Genomic DNA, 19892 nt, shown 5'->3' on the forward strand with positions numbered 1-19892 from the left:
TTTTTATTGGACCAACTTCTGTTGGTGAAAGAAACAAGCTTTCAAGCTACACAGAGCTCTCCTTCAGGTCTTTCAGAAGCAGCCAATTTATTGATTCCTCCCCAACAGGACCTTTTTTCCTGAAAATGTAGAGCAGGGGTAGGCAACTTATAGCACGCATGCCAAAGGCGGCACACAAACTGATTTTCAGTGGCACTCACGCTGCCTGGGTCCTGGCCACTGGTCCGGGGGGGGCTCTGCATTTTAATTTAATTTTAAATGAAGCTTAAACATCATAAAAATCTAATTTACTTTACATACAACAATAGTTTAGTTTATATATTATAGACTTTTATAGAAAGAGACCTTCTAAAAACGTTAAGATGTATTACTGGCATACAAAAGCTTAAATTAGAGTGAATAAATGAAGACTCAGCACACCACTTCTGAAAGGTTGCTGACCCCTGATGTAGAGTAAGGGATCAGAAATTGCTGTGTCTATTCGATTGCAAAGAAATGCAGGAGATATTTGCAGCTAACAGAACTTTCAAAGTTGTAAACTAAATTATTTTAAAACAGCTGTGAAAGTTCTGTTTTCTAACGCATTCAGTTTGGAGCTTCATTTCCTTAAGTCCTACTCTACCAGACTATCTGCTTCCTATGTGATATTGCAGGCATTCTGTCAATGACTCCCTCCTATCTGTAATCAGATGTACCTATTGGTGTATTTATAAATATTTTCTTAATGCACTTTTCTTTGGAGTAAATGTTATACATGAATCTTATGCTGTTCATTACAGAGCAGTTAAACAACTTTAAAAACTAGTTTCCTTTTAGCTGTTTATGCTGTTTCCTGTATGCCTTTCTCTTAGCTTGCCCAGAGTAAAAACGGTAGTGAGTTTTCCTCCTGGTTCTCTCACACCAGCTAAACCTTGTAATGTTAGAGTTGTAAATACTGCAGAGGAACGATTCTTTAAATCATCATGGAATATTTTCACTTTTAGGGGGAGATAGACGTGCCTCACTCTACCCTCATTTTTTTAGGGTTCTCTTTAATTTGGCCCCATGTGTGTTTTTTTTAAAATTATTTATTTATTTTATTTTTTTAAAGAAGCCTGTATCAATTTCTGGGTAAAAATCCCTGATATAAATAGAAATGTTTTCATGACATTAAGTGAATGAATGCAGTTTATTTTTATTTTATTTTTTTATTTAAATATTCTTCTTATTTGAAAGGATCATTGTTAGAATGGAGAAGTTAATTGGGGCTGTATGCTATTGATATGAAATTGACTTAAAACTACTGAAATTGACCAGCCTACTGTCACTGTTCAGATAAGCAAAAATTCAGCCATGTTAATTTACCCAGATTGTTTAAATTAGGGTCATAAAACGATTTAATTCTAGCCCTATCATTGTTGTTTGGTTTGTTTGGTTTTTTTACATCTGATGTGTAATTCAGCAGTGACTGAAACGTTCCTTTGAGGAAATTATGTTCCAAAACTAAAACCCAAACCAACCAGCGGGGATTCCCACTGGCCTTTTGGTGCTGCAGACACCCCTGAGCAACCCTCCATGACTGGAGAGTGGAGGCGGTGGAGTGCACATACACAGGACTCCCTGCACTCCTGGCCATGCCATGATGGTGGATCTGTGCTGGCTCTGAATACGTACAGGTGCACACACATGTTGGGAATGGGCCAAGATTTCTGCAGGGAGGCTGTGGTTGCTATTCTTAGAACTATAACGAGGCAGACGACCTGTCCCTTTACCCTCCCACCTACTTATACTTGATCTCTCCACTTTACAGGGCTGCTCTACTCCACAAATTATACCTGTGTCTGCAGCCAAACCAGTGCTGGATGCAGGTTAACCGCAAGCATAGCCGTAGACAGGCAGCATTCAGCTGTTCCCTCTATTGGCTCCCCCATGCTAGAAACTGGGGCTTTGGCTAGTACAGGCCAAGCTTAAGTAGTACTTGTGCTACCAGGGAGTGAGCAGTAGGCAGTGATGCTGGTGTTGAAATCACAGACTGAGACAGCATTGGCTCCTCCGTGTGGCCCTTTGCAAACCAAGTAATGCAATGGGAGCCTGTCCTCTATCAGCTTGTGGCCCAATCCTGCAAGCATATACAATGGGACTGTGCATGTACATCAGGTGAAGAACAGGTGTAAGTGCTTGCAGGACACTGGCCTGGGTGAATAGATGTTGTGTGTTCCTGTCGCCCACCCCACCCCTATTAGGACCCTAAACACACCAAACACAAGGTGTATGGACTATAGCGCTTCACGCAGGCTGCACGCTAATCTGATACATTATTTATATGCGTTTCAGTTGCAAAGAATTATTGCTGAGAGTGGAGCCCCCCAGAAGGATTTGCCCAGGATGGGGGAATCACCACCTGCAGGCATCTTTTTCAAACCGTCGCTGCCACGTGGGAACACAACTGTCTGCTTACTGACCCAGGCGCTGCAGGAAGTGATAAGAGAGAATCAGAGTCTAGGTGAGCGTGTCCAGGATTTGACAAAGAAAGTGTCCACAATGGAGTCCAGACTGGCTGGTCTCGTGCAAGCCCCATTCCCAGATGTGACTGGCCACTCCACAGGCACTCTCCTGCTTCCCAAGGTGGGAGAGATCCAGATACCCCTGGCAGAGATGGATGAAATGAGGGTAATGGATTGTGGGAGAACTGGAACTGACTTGCCAGCTGGACACACTGAGGCTGTGGAATCAGGAGAGGTTCCATCTACCCCTGAGGGACAGTCCCTGCCCCATAACCCTCCTGCAGCAGCCAGCATCCCTGACAGCTCCCTCCTGCGCATCTCCCCCCAGGAGGACAGGAGACTGTTTGAGGAGGCTGAAGGTGACATTGCCAAGTATGCCCTGGCAGTGTTCAGACACACGATGCCGCAGGATTATTACCAGCAGTGGCGGGGAAAGGCCAATGTGTCTGGCACACACCAGAAAGCTGCCCTGTCACCCAATCTGGTGAATGCAGCGTTCAAAGCAGCAAAGAGGTGGAAACCAAAGCTGGCAGGTAAAGACTATAGTAACATCAAAATCCAAATCAACAGCCTCATGCGATCCCGGAAGAGCAGAAGCCTGGCTGTGTCTACAGGGCAGATGTAACAGCACAGCTCCCCCAGTACCCGAGCTTTGGATCCTTCCTATAGAAGAGTAAAGGAAATCCCAGGAAACCAGTCAGCACTGGGAATCTCCCCATGGCTCCAATGGGAACAGTGCCTGAGTTATGACATCAGGAACAGGCAGTCAGTGTGGTACAAATCCCATGTGTTTGGTCTTTGGGAGGCCACAGATTTATCACAATTGACCACTCCATGTTGTAACTGGAACAGTGCTGCCAAAAGATATTTTCCAAGTACTGATAAGACCTTCATGCCAGCGGTGATGAGCATTACATACATGTCTCAATAGATTAGATGGTTGAAGGGTTTTTTTGCATGTTAATGTCGGATACCTTCTTGGTGCAGGTAAAAATTACTAGGAATCAGGTCTACAGATCTCGTAGTACTGTTATTGGTGTGCTGAGAGAAATATAATCGTACTTTGGTAATAAGGGCATGAAACAAAAAAACAATGATCCTAACAAAAGGCTGGAGAGACCACAAAATGAGTCCAATGAATGTGACTAGAGCAAGTTCTGCAGGCGAGATCACTGTGCCACTGTCTCATTCCTTCTGGCTTTATGATAAAGTCCTTGTTGAAACTATTCTTCAATAAAAGTGCAAACTGCTTTCAAGCATTCAGACTGGTTTTATTACCAGTGAAATGTGTTTGCCTGAATTGTATAAAAGCTTGTCATTGTAAATGCCCCGTGTGTAGTTTTAATAACATATTAGTTCTCAGATTTTTGTGCAAATTCATTTTGATTGGATTTGATCTAAACTTTTGGGAACCATTGTTAGGCCTCAGACTCTTCCTTCTTGCAAACCTCTTCCTCAAAGCATCCAAAATCAGTCCCATTTTTTATTCATGTCACATAATCTGTTTTGCTAGTGCATTAAATAGATCTTACGCTGGCCCTCTGTACAGTCTGATGCCAGATAGTTTGCTGATCTTATGGGGTGAATTTGTCACTTGCCAAAGTGTGTGCCACGTATGCACACAACCCTCCATCAGGCTTGCTAAAGCCCCATGTACTGATCCAGGGGCTTATTAGACCTGGGGAGTTTGTGCAGTACCTTTGAAGGACCATAGCCTACATGGCAGAGAAATGGGAAATCCAATCGCTCCAGCATCTTTGCAAGTGCTTAAGGAGATTTTATAAAATTTGCTTCTGCGTCCTTAGGTTGTAAATTACACCCATTTACAGTCACATTCCATTTTCTGACCTGTCACCTTCACCAGTGCTTTCATTGCCTCTGATTTTGGCTGTGTCCATCCACGCTAGGCATTTCCCACCATTGCTAGCAGCCATGCAATTCCACCGGTGCTAGCACTTAGGTAGACTGGGCACTCCTCACTTTTTAACCAGCATGCACATAACCCTGCTCAAGGGAGGATCTAGAGAGATGACATAGTGTTTAGAATGGCAGCACCTTGTCTCTACTAGGGCTCCCAATATGGTTACCAGTGGAGCTGCTCCAGAGAGGAATTGGAAGGGGAAAAGCCTAGGGTAGCCCAGGGCTGTGTCTATGCAAGGGAGGGTTTTAGTGGAGCAAGTATTTCTGTACCAGTGATCCAGAACATACCAAAAGCCTGGTCTTACCAGCATCAGCCTACACATGCATGTAGTTTGGGATATTGCTCTTGCTCTGAGAGCAGATTTTACAGACTGCTTAGCTGTGTCTTTTATATGACCTGGCTTAGGGCTAGTCTACACTTACCTGCCGGGTCGACGCGGTGAGTTCGACTTCTCGGAGTTCGAACTATCGCATCTAATCTGGACGCGATAGTTCGAACTCCCCGTGCGCTCCGGTCGACTCCGGTACTCCACCACTGCAAACGGCGGTGGCGGAGTCGACGGGGGAGCCGCGGACTTCGATCCCGCGGCGTCTGGACGGGTAAGTAGTTCAAACTAGGGTACTTCGAGTTCAGCTACGCTATTCACGTAGCTGAACTTGCGTACCCTAGTTCGACCCCCGCCCTTAGTGTAGACCTGCCCTTAGTTACAGTAACTGTGTCCTCTTGCAGTAATACAGAGTATCTGGGGCTGTTCTAGCATTCAGGGCCAGCACCCAAGGATTTGGCCTTTTCTATACAGGAGTAGCCCTTTAGCAGCCAGCAGGAGCCAGCAATCCATGGTGCTTAATCAGTGCTGACCCCTCTGTGAAGATAAAGGCATGCAAGGGTTGCACCAACTGAGCTCATCAGGGTTTAGTGTGATCAAGACAAACCATGTTTGCTCTTGTGTAGATGCTGTAGGACTGGGGCAAGTAGCCCAATTGCTGGCAACCGATAGCTAGCCAGGGCCGTTCCTGAGCACAAAGTCTTTTCTCACTGTGCAGCCTGCATCTGGGCTGTGCACGTGCCAGGTAACCAGGGGCTTCTTAGGCTGGAGAACTGAAGTCATAGCATTGCCCGCTTTCATCATTTTATTGTGAGTTTTGCAATATTTTATGTTATACCTGAATCCCCAGTTTCTGGAATCAAGTGATCATGTTACAGACTCAGCTTCCATTTAAAAAAAAAAAGTTTTTTCCAGCACTCATGGTAGCCTAGTAACGCATGAAAATGTGATCCAAATGCTCCCAAAAAACAAAGAACTGAACCTGCACGTAATTATTATTTATCTAATTAGTTTATAAATCTCATGGCATTTTGGGGACTGAACTCATTATTTTTTCAACATTTGAGATTGGCGATACTGGAATTTTGCTTAACATTTTAAGGTTGGTTCCTCTGGGGCTTCCTGGACATCCAGCCACAGCGGAAGTCTCTACTGTGATGAGCTGTGACAGTTAACAGTGCTGGCATTTGAATTTGTTACAATTCAGTCTCAAGCTCCAGAGATGAATGCATTGGTTAGCACCTTTCAGCGGTATTGTCTGAGTGTGTCTGTTTGAAGCTCAGGAGCAGCTGTCTCAGCTCACGCAACCTCACGTTCACAAAGTGGAGGGCTGGAAATTTAATTTTGGCTTTAAATGAAAGACTTCCCCCCCCCCCCCTCCTTTCCCCCCCTCCCAAAAAAAAAAATCCATGAGAGACACTAAACCTTCAGCAGCCATGGAAATTCCACCTATGACCCTGGTCATTAGATAGCGGGAACTGGTGAATTTTGTCTTTTTGCATAATTACATTCATGGCATTAGTCAAATTTTCTATTCAACTGAAACCTGGACAAGGGGAATATATTAGTGACACAGGGTAGGGTAAAAATACCAGAGGCTGGAAAGGATCAATGTGTAATTTTAGCGCACTTATGTGAAACAGGCTCTACTACGCTGTCATAGGCATTACCCCATTGGCTTTGCTAACACACACAACGTCACAGTAATTAGTGCAGTTGCATATTGCAAAGTAAATTGCAGCGCATAAAGCTAAGAATAATTGTTTAATAGTGGTGTGGAGGTTCTATATTTAGCTTAACTTGCCACTGTCTGATGGTTTCAGAAAGCATATTAAGATTGCAGCACTAATGTGGAGCATTTGCTAGATTTATGTTCTATTTATTCTTCTGTGTGTAGTGATTATAATAATGATACATTGTGTTGTGGCAGGTTTGTCAGTAATTTATTAGAAAAATGCAGCTGCACTAATGCACTTCTTCTTTTCACGTAATCAAATTTAAAGCTTTTGTAAAATACTGCAATTTAACTGTAAGTTGAGTGGGCAGTCTTCAATGGCAGGAATTTTTCATTTCCAGAACACTTACTTTTGTTTCTTCCAGTATTTAATGTAATTTCAGTTTCTGATATAAGGGAGTTACTTTTATGGGTGTTTTTTTTTTTTTAAACTGATTTGTTTGATATAAGCTTGAAGTTGGGGACATTTTCATTAAATTAAAAGACTGCTTAATTGATAGCTAAATCGCTGAATTAAACAAAACTTGGTAGAAGCTACTTTACAACAATTTTGATCTCTATACATTGAGTGGGAGCTTTATTCCCTGAGTTCTAGTGGATAATTATGCTATATTAAATTAAATATATATAGAGAGACACATCAAATTCTAAAGAAGAACACGATATATATCCTTTGTTTTTATATATCTCTATCTATAACTATATAATACTTCTTTAGAATTATATGTAGCCATTAGAATGTCTAATGTTTTCTCTGTTGGTAAACACCCTTGAATTGTTTGGGGTGGATAGTCCTGGGTAGAGTATCCTCACTAGCAGACCTGCTTTGCAATTATAAATTGCAGACCATTCAAAGCAGTATTGTGTCTACAGCCTCCATTGCTGCTGATCGTCCTTCAGTGGAAAGTCCCAGTAATGCAACTGCCAGAAGAACTGTAGCCAAAGTTGTTTCCAAAGTTTCTTTGGTCCTCTCTATGTTCGTGGTGGGAAATTAATGGTCAGAAGAGCTGGCCACAAGACAGTTGAAAATCTAGCAGGTTTCCACACACAACGTTGTACCAGTTTAAGTAAAGCTGTGGTTTTAGATTGATTTAGTTGACCCAATACAAAATCCTGTGATGACGCTTTTCTTTTGATTGATCCCTCTCTTATCCATTTAACTGAAGCACAAACTATGCTACAGCCCCAAACCCTGATAAGGACCAAGGCTGTATTATTATTATCATTATGTATTTGTTACCGTAGCACATAGGAGCCTTAGTTATGGACCAGTACCCCAATGGGTGTTTGCCTCTACACTAGAGACCTGAATCACTGGTAATGCAACAAGTACAGCCTGGGAAGGAGAACAGGGCTGTGGTCTGGCAGTCTGGATGTCATTCCTTTAGTCAAACTACCTTCCACAGCCCCAAGCCTTTGCCTGTGCCCACCCTTTCATGGGAAGTGTGGAGAACAACCCCAGTTCCGGTGACATCTAGGACTAAGGATGGTGTAGGGCTTACAGGACTGGAGTCTGTGCATCCCTTTCCCCATGGGCAGGCTCAGACACAGTTATTGCAGGAAGTGCAGTACTCGTGGCCTGGCTATGGATGGTCTCTGTGCCCACTGCTTTTTTGGTTGACATTGCCTCTCCTGTCCTACCATGGGTTATGCAAGCATCCCCTGATGGGCAGATTGCTGGTAGAAGGTGGTTCAGCTCTACACTAAGCAGGTGCAGGATGGAGGTAGAGCATGGGCTGAAGGCAAGGTGCGGATGTCTACAAGCCCACTTGGACTGCCCAATGGGAAACATGGGTATGTACATTTTACGGGTGTGCTGTGGCTTGAACTATATTTGTGAGGATAACAGGGAATGTTTCAGGCTTGAGTGGGTCCGTGTTTCCAGAATGTTCAGACCACTTACATATACACCTCTACCCCGATATAACGCTGTCCTTGGGAGCCAAAAAATCTTACCGCATTATGGGTGAAACCGCGTTATATCGAACTTGCTTTGATCCCTTGGCGCGCACAGCCCCCGAGCACTGCTTTACCGCGTTATATCCGAATTCGTGTTATATTGGGTTGCGTTGTAGAGGGGTGTGTGTATACACACTCACACTCACTACTGGCTGGCTCTGATGGCAGAAATCCGCAGCATAGATGCCAGTAGTTTCATGGTCACTTTTTTCTTAGAGAGATGTGTAGCGGGATTGTGATCTTAGAGTAATCTGAATTGCTGCATCCAGCCTGGTGCTGCACTCTCTACTGTGAAGCGCCAAGACTTCTGGGGGCGTATCCTATGGTTCATAGCCCGCATGATGCTGTGCTGCTCTATGAATTATGTTGCAGTACATTGTGGGAGAACCTGTATATTCCTTTTGGGCCTCTGGATGGAAGTGGTCTTAGCCCACCCACTCAGTAAAGCAAACCATTTCCAGCTTGGTACGCTCTATATTTCTGTCCACAGCCTCCCTTCCAACCCGTAACAAGGCATGGATCCAGCTCAGGGCTAGATCCTGTTCCAGCTGTTAGCTGTAATGCAACTCTCATGTCAGAACCAGGAGGCTGATGCTGGGCATGACACAATGGAGGGAATTTCGGCAGCAACTTGTTGCCCTGAAAAGACAGTGGCGGGCCATAATGAGGTCATGCAGTCTGCCTGCAGACATGAGCACTGGAGCTAATGCAGGTTCGAATAGCTCTGGTATCTCCCGATGCTGATCAGCAGTTCTGGAGCAGGACCACAAACACAGAGTGGTGAGACTAAGGCTTGGTTTACACTTAAAAGTTAGGCCAACATAGCTACATTGGTCAGAGATGTGAAACACTCACTCCTGACCCACACAGTTACGTTCACCTAACTCCCAGAGTAGACGCAGCTATGTTGCTTCCATCAACGTACTACCATCATTTGGGGAGGTGGTTTTCCAACACCAATGGAAAAACCACTTCCGTCAGTGTGGGCTGCGTCAACACCATGGGGTTATGCTGGCATAGCTATGGCGATGTCTCTGTATCGTAGACATACTCTAACTCATTGTGCAGACCTGGGATGATCAGCAGTGGCTCCAGAACTTCCTGTGATCCTTGTCCTACCTTGCTTGCTAACTAGACACCTGTATTGTGACTGGATGGCAGTGGTGGTTTCAGTGTTGCTACATCTGTAGACAGGTGTTCCCTGCAATGGCTCCTTTCTCTCCTGCAATCTTCTATAACCTGTTAGATGAAAAAAAATCTATTTGTACAAAATTCTGACTCGTTATTAATGGTAACATCAGCAACCAGGAAGCAATTTAAAAGCTTCCGTTGTGTTCTCTGCATTTATGCCATTGTTATTACTTTACTTTCACTCAGGTTAAGAGTGAAACCAGATTGTTCAGTGTCACTCTCTTAATTGTGTCCTTTTCACTTCGTTCTGTCTTTCAATAAAGGGTCGCCCCAGGGGAATGTTTATTTAAAAATAACAGAATAAACTCTATCCATCTTAAGAAGTTAGGTAAAAAGATTTCCCTTTAGATAGATGTTGCTTAAAAAAACAAAACCTCCTCCACATTTTTTAAATACAATTTTAAATTGGAACCTGTCAGAAAATAGTGAAGATCCTACATTCTGGTTTTCTTTAAGAGGGCAGGAAACATTTTTACAAAACTAAATAGAAAGGTGTGACTGTTTTCTTTTGATTTAGGAAAACATTCTCCAAACATTGCAGCATTCTGCTTGTGCATGACATCCAGGAAAAACAAACAGACACCTAAACTGACAAATCAATAAGATTTTGGTAATGATTTGTATCTAACCACTTTGTGTTACTCTTAAGCAATACAAATCATAAATAATACTAACATGCTAGCTTATTACATATTTCATGTTATGCATTAGTAACATATGTAAGATTTTGTTAATATGATCTTTTCATCAATCATGACCCTTTGAAAGAAATGTGTACTGGAATAATAATCTCACACACTAACTAGGAGCCCTAATTATAAAGAGGAGCGAACCACTACAAAAATCTCTTAGATAACAAAAAAGCCTGAATCTTATAGACAGCTGAGAGAGTGACGTAGAGTAGCACTGAGGGAATGCAGCTCCCATTTGAAAACACGACTTTACAAAGATGATCATTGGTCTATGTTGTTGGTCTCCATGCTGTCAGCTGATCTATACCATGAGTGAGACCCTGGCTCCTTTGAAGTCAATGGTAAAACTCCCACCGACTTTAATGAAGCCAGAGTTTCAACCCCTACATTTAGCAAGTTCCTGCTGGGAGGCATCACTACAATGATCCATTCTGAAAGGACATTCACAGTTCTGGAGAAAGTGAAACTGTTTGGCAACACCCATTTTTTCATGTTCTCTGTGTGTGTATATATCCTTCTACTGTATTTTCCACTGCATGCATCTGATGAAGTGGGTTTTAGCCCATGAAAGCTTATGCTCAAGTAAATGTGTTAGTCTCTAAGGTGCCACAAGTACTCCTGTTCTTTTTGCTTATACAGATTAACAGGGCTACCACTCTGAAACCTGTTTGGGAGTCTTTCTACTAACTTCAATTGGCTTTGCCTCAGGAGCCAAGGAGGTGTGAACTGCCCCACTCATCTCAGTGCGGTATTAAGGGAGATGTCTCCTTATGGCGATTGAAATCGATAACTATTACATTGTTCTTTGGCTTGGCAGATCCAGCCAGCTACTGGGGGTAGATGTTCCAGTCATTTGAAATAAAACTGCACATTAGAAAATGTACACAACGGAATGGTCTCTTGTGTATGTGGTATGCTTTCCACAGCGTGGAATCTCCCACCCCTATGCAGGTGGGGTGACCAGATGCCTTGGGTGTCTGCGGACAGCTTGGTCATGCTACTATATTCTGTAGATATGATGTATAGAAATGCTGATGTTTGTGCGGGGGAGCTTACACTGGCTTCAAACCAGGATAAACTGCACTGGCCCAAATCCTGGCTTACTGAGGTTTTGCCCGCCTATACCAGTGGTATGCATGGGTGTAAGGTTACCATTGGCTGGCCTCTGATGGCTGAAATCCATACTGTGGACTCCAGTAGTTTCAGAGTAACTTTTTTTTGTATAGAGCTATGCAGAGGGATTGTGAGTCTGGAATAACCTGGCGCTTTTACAAAGGAGAAAAGTGTCAGCTAACAGATGCCATAGAAAACTCTGTGAGAAATACCAGGGTATTGTGGTTTTGCTGGCTCAGGATTGCTGGTTATGGAATATGAATAATTTGATTTCTCAAGCCTGAAATCCAAGTTTATCCATTTTAAGGCTTGGTCTGATGAATACTTTACTTTAGCTTGGTTGTGAAAAACAAGGGGTGTGACTGCAGCACATGTAGCCTCCCCTGATAATTTGATCTAGCCAGCTCCAGGAACAAAGCAGTGATGCTGTGGGAACATGGGCTGACCACTAGGGTATCTATCCAGGGTCCAGGAGGGGGTTGGATTTTAACAGTCCATGCTGCAACTAGCTCAAAGCTAGTTCATATGACTACATGCGTTGCAGTAATTACACACCTCTGACTGCCGTGTAGACATACCCAGAGCTAAGGTCCAGTCTATGGTACAAATCATAATCATATTGGTGCCCAGGTTAGGGGACAGCAGAGCTGTAACCAGGTTGCATTTTAAGAGTAGACAGCAGGGCCTTCCTTTAATGTTTTGTACTTGTACCCTATTCACTGGAGGATCTCAGGGTATCCCTTAAACCAAACGTTTATTTAACTTCATAACCCGCCTACCAGTCTGGGAAAGCATTAGCATCATCTGATAGATGAGGAAACTGAGGCACAGCATGGCCATGACTTGCACTTATGCCCTGTGAGTCTGTGGCGGAGTTAGGACCAGTGACTCTCCATCATGTGCATTAGCCACAAAACTGTTCTTCCTTTATTAGAAGGCAGCTGTACGGGCCTCAGCTCAGAATGGCCTCCAAGGGCCTCAGGGCTTTTGGCAGTGGAAAGGCAGAGGGACTGCGGATACCACATCCCCAGGTGTCCCAAACTGCAAAAGTAACGCTGAGTATACCAGAGGAGGGCTATGTGAGACAGCTGCTCTCAAGAATGTTTTGGGACCGGCTCTGTTCAATATCTTCATCAATGACTCAGATAATAAGCATACTTTCTATGCCAATAAGTTTGCAGATGATACCAAACGGGGAGGGATTGCAACTGCTTTGGAGGATAGGGTCAAAGTTCAAAATGATCTGGACAAATTGGAGAAATGGTCTGAGGTGAACAGGATGAAGTTTAATAAAGACAAATGCAAAGTGTTCCACTTAGGAAGGAACAATCAGTTTCACACATACAGAATGGGAAGAGACTGTCTAGGAAGGAGTACGGCAGAAAGGGATCTAGGGGTTATAGTGGACCACAAGCTAAATATGAGTCAACAATGTGATGCTGTTGGGGGGGGGGGGAGCAAACGTGATTCTGGGATGCATTAACAGGTGTGTTGTGAGCAAGACACGAGAAGTCGTTCTTCCGCTCTACTCTGCGCTGGTCAGGCCTCAGCTGGAGTATTGTGTCCAGTTCTGAGCACCGCATTTCAAGAAAGATGTGGCGAAATTGGAGAGGGTCAAGAGAAAAGCAACAAGAATGATTAAAGGTCTAGAGAACATGACCTATGAAAGAAGGCTGAAAGGAATTGGGTTTGTTTAGTTTGGAAAAGAGGAGACTGAGAGGGGACATCATAGCAGTTTTCAGGTATCTATAAGGAGGTGGGAGAAAACTTGTTCATCTTAGCCTTTAAGGACAGAACAAGAAGCAATGGGCTTAAACTGCAGCAAGGGAGGTTTAGGTTGGACTTTAGGAAAAAGTTCCTAACTGTCAGGGTGGTTAAGCATTGGAATAAACTGCCTAGGGAGGTTGTGGAATCTCTGTCTCTGGAGATATTTAGAAGTAGGTTAGATAAATGTCTATCAGGGATGGTCTAGACAGTATTTGGTCCTGCCATGAGGGCAGGGGACTGGACTCGATGACCTCTCGGGGTCCCTTCCAGTCCTAGAGTCTATGAATGAAGAGAGTCATGTACATCAGATATTAGGAATGGCAATATACAAAAACCTGTAGGAGAACACTTCAACCTCCCTGGACACACAATAACAGCTCTAAAGGTAGCCATCCTGCAGCAAAAAAACTTCAAGACGACTTCAAAGAGAAACTGCTGAGCTTCAGTTCATCTGCAAATTTGACACCGTCACCTCAGGATTAAACAAAGACTGTGAATGGCTAGCTAACTACAAAAGCAGTTTCTCCTCCCTTGGTGTTCACACCTCAACTGCTAGAAGAGGGCCTCATCCTCCCTGATTTAACTAATCTTGTTATCTCTAGTCTGCCTCACTCTTGCTTGCATATTTACACCTGCCTCTAGAAATTTCCACTACATGCATCCGACAAAGTCTATAAGGTGGCACAGGATTCTTTGCTGCATGTAAAGTAGGAGATTACTGTTCTTGTCTTTTCAAGTGGCAGAAGGTGTGTGTGTGTGTGAGATGCAGAGGTTCTTGGGTTGTGTGGGGCATTGTGTGTGTGTGACACTGAGGGGTTGTGTGCAAGGCTCAGAACAGCAAGGCAGGTACCAGACACCAGGGGGTGCTGTCTGATAAATTTGTCTAGTGAGCTATGCTCTGAGTTATTTCAGTTCCAAATATATGTACGGTAACCCTTCTGCCAGTCAAAGGTGGCAGCAACAAGGGCTGGGTTCAATATCTAGGGGTTCCTTTTCAACAATACAACACAACTGGCTCGAGCTCCCACCCAGTGACCTAGGACAATTATACACCACCCCCTGGGCACCTCTAAGGGTATGTCTTCACTACCTGCCGGATCAGTGGGTAGTGATCAATCCAGCAGGGCTCATGTCAGATTAGTCTAGACGCAATAAATCGACCCCCGAGTGCTCTCCTGTTGACTCCTGTACTCCAGTACTGCAAGAGGCACAAGCAGACACCACAGTAAATCGATCTAAGAATGTTGACTTCAGCTACATTATTCACGTAGCTGAAGTTGCGTAACTTAGACCAAGGCTAAGAGGCAATATGTTCCCTCTCGCAAGCACACAGTCTGAATGTAGCAAAACATTTTTAACAAAAGGAGGGAAGTAACTCAGCATTCAGAAAACTCTGCAAACAGAATTCATAAGCACAAACCATGAGCAAAAGACCCACCCCCAAGTAAGTTGGGCAGTGTCCTTTTCCCCTCAGGTTTTTAAGTCCAGCAAACCCAAAAGTCACTTTAACGTGCCCAACCCTTCGCTACACCCAACTCACAGTTGCTGTCTTTGGTTAGTGCAGCCTCAGAGTTCAGTGGTTTATCTGCAGAGTTCATCTCCCACCCTGGGTAGAAGGGGGGTAAGGAGGCACCTTACGCACTCTGCTGCTGTGGCACTCACTCGCCACCCCTTCCTGCCAGCCAGTCACCATGCCTCTCCACCAGGGATCCAACACCAGCCAAAAGTGATCATTTGGGCAAGCAATCCCATCCTGCTGAGCACCTAGGCAGGGTGGGTGTGCCTATGCAATGAGATCAGCTCCTGCAGTCCTCTTCCCCAGCTCATCACTAGATGTCAGGGGAGAGCTCATTCAGACTCTGCTTACATCTACTCTTAGTATTAAAAGTCTGATATCACATTAGAAGCTACAGCCCAGTAAGACTAAACCCTGTTATCTGTAATTTAATTGTGCAGCAGGTAGTGGATGCCAAAATCCATGTCAGATCTGCCCAAAAGGACCAGATAAGGAAATATATTAATTTTAGATTCAATTCCACTGATGCACTTATTTCTAGCCACGGCGTAAATTGTTTTTTTGAACTAAGCCAAAACTGCAGCAGTTAACTTCTAAATCTGTCATAACTCAGGCCTCATAGAAGTAGCTGAACACAAAATCAATGAATTTTGTTGTTGCTGTAAAATTTTTATTACGGACTAATTTCTGCCTAATACCTCCCTCAGCAATAGGTCTCTGGATGCCACTTACTGCACAGAAGTAACCTGCACCAATTTGGGAGCAGCAGTGGGCTCCACTACAGGGTTCTTCCTTGAGCACTGTGGTTTTTATTTCCCAGGAGTGACTGTTCTTATCAATTGTGGGTGAAGACCACTGCAGCTCCAAGATCCAGATACTTGTGAAAGAATTCATGGAGCCAGAGCCTGGTAAGAGAGTCTCAGAACAAAGGGATTCAGTGTGAGGGTAGATAATTGACCGGTCACAGCCACTGATGGTCAGTGACTGTAGGGAACTTAGGTGTAACGTGGGTGTGGCTGGGCAAAATCTATAGTGGCCCATCAGCCAGCCAGCATAAGGGAATCCTGAACATTGCTCTTGTCCCAGCATCTGTTTCACCTCTGAGTGATGGCATGTGACTGGTTAGGCTTTTTGGTTGGGTGTAGCTGTTACACCAGCATTGCAGGTCACCCTCAAACAGCAACCCACCAAGAAACCAGCAGAGAACAGACATATCTTTGAGAGGGGCTTCACATGGAGGGAGGGATAGCTCAGTGGTTTGAGCATTGGCCTGCTAAACCCAGCATTGTGAGTTCAGTCCTTGAGGGAATCCACTTAAGGACCTGGGGCAAAAATCAGTACTTGGTCCTACTAGTGAAGGCAGAGGGCTGGATTCAAGGTCCTTTCCAGTTCTAGGAGATAGGATATCTCTATTTAAAAAAATAGGACAAAATATTATCCTTAAGGGAGCCATTTGGGGACTGGTCCTGCTTTGAGCAGGGGGTTGGACTAGATGACCTCCTGAGGTCCCTTCCAACCCTATGATTCTATGTAGCATTTGCATCTGGACACAGATCACAAGCTGAACTCTCCCACAGTTCAGGGGTGTGTGGCTTGGGGGATTCCTGCATCAGAACCATCAGCTCTATTCCGCTGCCTGCACAGTAGCACCACTTATTAACCTTCTTCCAAGAAAACACTCAAACATCAAGGAAGTAATGCCCCTCCTCCCCTCAAAGTATAAAAATGGGTTTTATTCCCTTGATCTTCAAATCTTTCTTTAAAAGGCTGTGCTGAATGGAGATACAGACAGATTAACATACCGATTTACAGACTGGTCCTGTGTTAGACAGGAGATTATTTTTCTCCGCTGATTAGTATTATCTCACTTGTGCACACTCATTCTCGGCTTTCACCACTGAGTGGGGGTGTTGTCACAGCAAGCGCACAGAATGTGCTTCTCGAGAAATAGGCTAACATGGAAAAGGACTGGGGGAAAAAAAAGGGCACGTGCCCTTTTCTGGAGCTTTATGATACAGAAGGAGGCTTAGAAGTTTGGGAATTTTTTTAAAAAGTTCTTTTTCCTTTGCTTATTGTTTACCTGAGAAATCTCAGGCCTGGTGTGTTCTGGCTTTGCTAGAGTCAGTATGTGTGCTCAGAACATATCTATTGTGAGCCTCTGAACCTTGACTGGAAGATCATGAGTCAGTGTGTTTCATTTTTACTTCAGACAAACTTTCTCCAAAATGCTTGTTAGTCATTGGAGTTCACAGTGTTAACAAACCCAGTTAGGGCTTACTAATACAGCCAGGTCAGGGGACCCCTAGCTGGGCAGAAACTGGATTTTCTGTTTTGCAGGAAACTGCATGATTTTGATTTTTTTCCCCCCATTCTGAAATGGAATGAAAACAAAAAATATCATTATTTTCCCCCAGAATTGGTTTTGGGTCAAATGCAAAATTTCAGGTCAGTTCAATCAAAATATTTTGTTCCAATGCTGACATTTTAAAATGTTCGTAAATGTTTTTTATCGATATAACAATTATTTCCAGAAGATTTCAAAATGAAACATTGAACTGCTCCTTTAGGGAAATGTCAAAGTAAGATATTTCATTCTTATGCTTAATTTTAATTTTTTTAAAGCAATTGTGTTGAAATGGACACATTTTCAGAACATGTTGATTTTTGACAAAAGCATCATTTTATCCAAAAACCATTTAGATGAAAAAATTCTGCCCAGCTTTACTTGTCACATGGCTTGTACTTGTCTGTAAGTGATACTTGCTCAGCCGTCACTTTACTAACTAAAATGCAGCTACTGTGCAGGAGCCATATGCTATTCTCAACTTTGATGCAGATGTCCCCTATCAGTGGGAGACCTGCTTTGGTTTAAGGGGACTTGGTGACCTTAACTTTGTAGACCTTGCTACGGCCGTAACTAAAAATGTAATTCACTCCTCTCCACAAAATGAGTTTGACACTCTGCACCTAGATAGGCAGATTTTCCCAGTACAGGACTTTGAGACCTAAGGCTGAAAAGTGCTAAGGAAGGGCACAGTATTGTCAGAATAAGGAGACAAGGTGGGTGAGGTAATATCTTTTATTGGGCCATGTTCTATGGGTGAGAGAGACAAGCATTCGAGCTTACACAGAACCCTCCCTCATAATCACAATGGTCCCTTCTGGCTTTAAAATCTATGACTCTACTCTGAGCCTTTAACATTATTTCAAACAACAATACAACAAAACCAGCACAAATCTCCCCCGAAACTTCACGCCTAACACAACCCAATAAGCAGGATTTTCCCCCAACAAACTTCCATCCCCTATACAAAATAAAGGACTTGTCTTGACTAGCGGCAGCATAAGTGATAACTCAAGATGGTAAAACTGAGTTAAAGATATTCCCATGCATCTACTTTAGGCAGTGCTTAATTTGTGATGAGAGGGGCCAGGGCTCAAGCAATTAGATGCTAGGACTTGAGCAATTTTTTAAACTTTTATAACTGACGCAGCAAGTGCCGGGGCTATGAACTGCCAAGCCCAGAGGTGCCAGGGCTATGAACTGCCATGTCCAGAGGTGCCGAGGCACTGCCATTAGGTAAATGGTTGAGTGTAGGCTGGGGTATTTAGCTCATGTTAGCTAATGCTGAGCTAAATTTGACCTTTATATCCCTGTTTCCCCATCTGTGAAATGGAGATAACAATGTTTACCTGTCTTTTATAAAAGGCTTTAAGCTCTACAGATGCTAAGTGCTGTTATTATTTATGGAGCTTACTTTTGTTAGGGCCCAAACTAACCATCCAATATCAGTAACCAAAAGAAAGAGGAGGTGGAGCTGTGATGTGTCTTTAAAAATACGTTCCTTTTTCCATTTCAAATATCAGCATGAACTCTTTCTTCAAGGACCTTCAAGGGATTTTATTCAGAGAATCAGAAGGAGCGGCAGAGCATAGAGAGATCACCCAAGAGAATCTTGAAAGAATTGCTTGGGCTCTAAGAAATGAGATTAAAAATAAAAACAGGTGGGTGAACAGTAGAATCCAGCACATGCATCTATTAATGACGACTCATCTGTGGAACTCACAGGACTCTGCCAATGTTAATTAAGCCTCACAGTTGGGAGGCAGGGGAAGTGTTATTGTCCCCATCTTACAAGTGGGTAAATGGGGGTACAGGCCTTGTCTGGGCTGGTAAAACCCATCACGTTAGGCCTGATTCACACTAAAACGTTGTCATTCAAGGTTGTGAAAAATCCACACCCTGAGAGCTGTAGTTAAGACTAAGGCTGCAAGTCTGTAATGGAGGTCGCAGAAGTTACGGATTCCATGACTTTCCAGGACCTCCATGACTTCCACAGCTGCAGGGCCGGTGTGGCTGGCCCCGGGGACCACCTGAGCAGCACTGGTGCCCTCGCATTGGTGCGGGATGTTGCTGCTATCTCTGATATCACTGCCTCCTGCTGCCTGCCTGCCTGCCTCCGACTCCAGATCTCCTGTTACATCTCAGCCCTCAGTTCCAAGTCGCCTAAGTTCAGACCCCTTCCGGGGATCCTGAACAAATCCAAACGGAACGGAACAATTCTGCTGCTGTCTGGGGCTACAGAAATCTTGTCTTCTCTTACAAACCCTATCTCAGGGCTTCCCTTGCAGGAGCCTAACCTGCCCCTCCAGTGTACTGGCCCCATTATCTGTCTTTTACCCTAAACCTGGGCTTCTCTCAGCCAGATATACCTGTTTCCTCTACAGTCTTCCCCTCAACTGAGCTCCTTTAGTCTACTTATTATGGCTTAGCTCTGCCCCCCTCCTCTCCCGGATGGGAGCCAATTAGCTGCTTTCCTCCCCAGGAGCAAATCCTGAGTACTTGTGTGCATTCCCTAGGCTTGCAGGTGAGGGTGGTTAAGCTCCATCACAGGCACACAGGGTAAGATGTAAGTTTCCATGGGTTAGCTGCTTGAGGTGAACTCTGGTTGGAAACACTGGATTCACCTCCACCGGCCAACATGACTTGAAAATACAATGTGGCTTATCTATGCTTGGACTTTAACATGTGTTAGCTAACTCGTGTTTAGAGAACACACCTTTTAGCCTAGTGTAGACAAGGCTTTAGTGTGGACAAAGACGGTGTCGTTTACCATGTTAGCCAGTCATGGTTAATGCTAGAGCTAATAACTTTCTAAACACAGCTTGTCCCATTCTGCACCAGGCTGG

At 44.0% G+C, this 19892-nt stretch overlaps 1 protein-coding gene across 13 annotated transcripts in view; it reads left to right on the forward strand.

Moving 5' to 3' along the window:
• The window catches only part of LOC120380290, a 39679-nt gene extending 35937 nt beyond the window's left edge, over positions 1 to 3742 (forward strand). For all 13 annotated transcript variants that reach the window (XM_039497858.1, XM_039497860.1, XM_039497867.1 and 10 more), the window contains one exon: positions 2314 to 3742. Coding sequence is in view for 9 of the 13 variants with exons in the window: in XM_039497860.1 (XP_039353794.1) it covers positions 2314 to 3108 (795 nt within the window). In the remaining 4 variants the exon portion in view is untranslated. The remainder of the gene's footprint in view (positions 1 to 2313) is intronic.
• Positions 3743 to 19892: the final 16150 nt, after the last annotated feature.

This window comes from Mauremys reevesii, linkage group 13 (genome assembly GCF_016161935.1).
Source record: "Mauremys reevesii isolate NIE-2019 linkage group 13, ASM1616193v1, whole genome shotgun sequence".
In the NCBI taxonomy this organism is placed as follows: domain Eukaryota; kingdom Metazoa; phylum Chordata; order Testudines; family Geoemydidae; genus Mauremys; species Mauremys reevesii.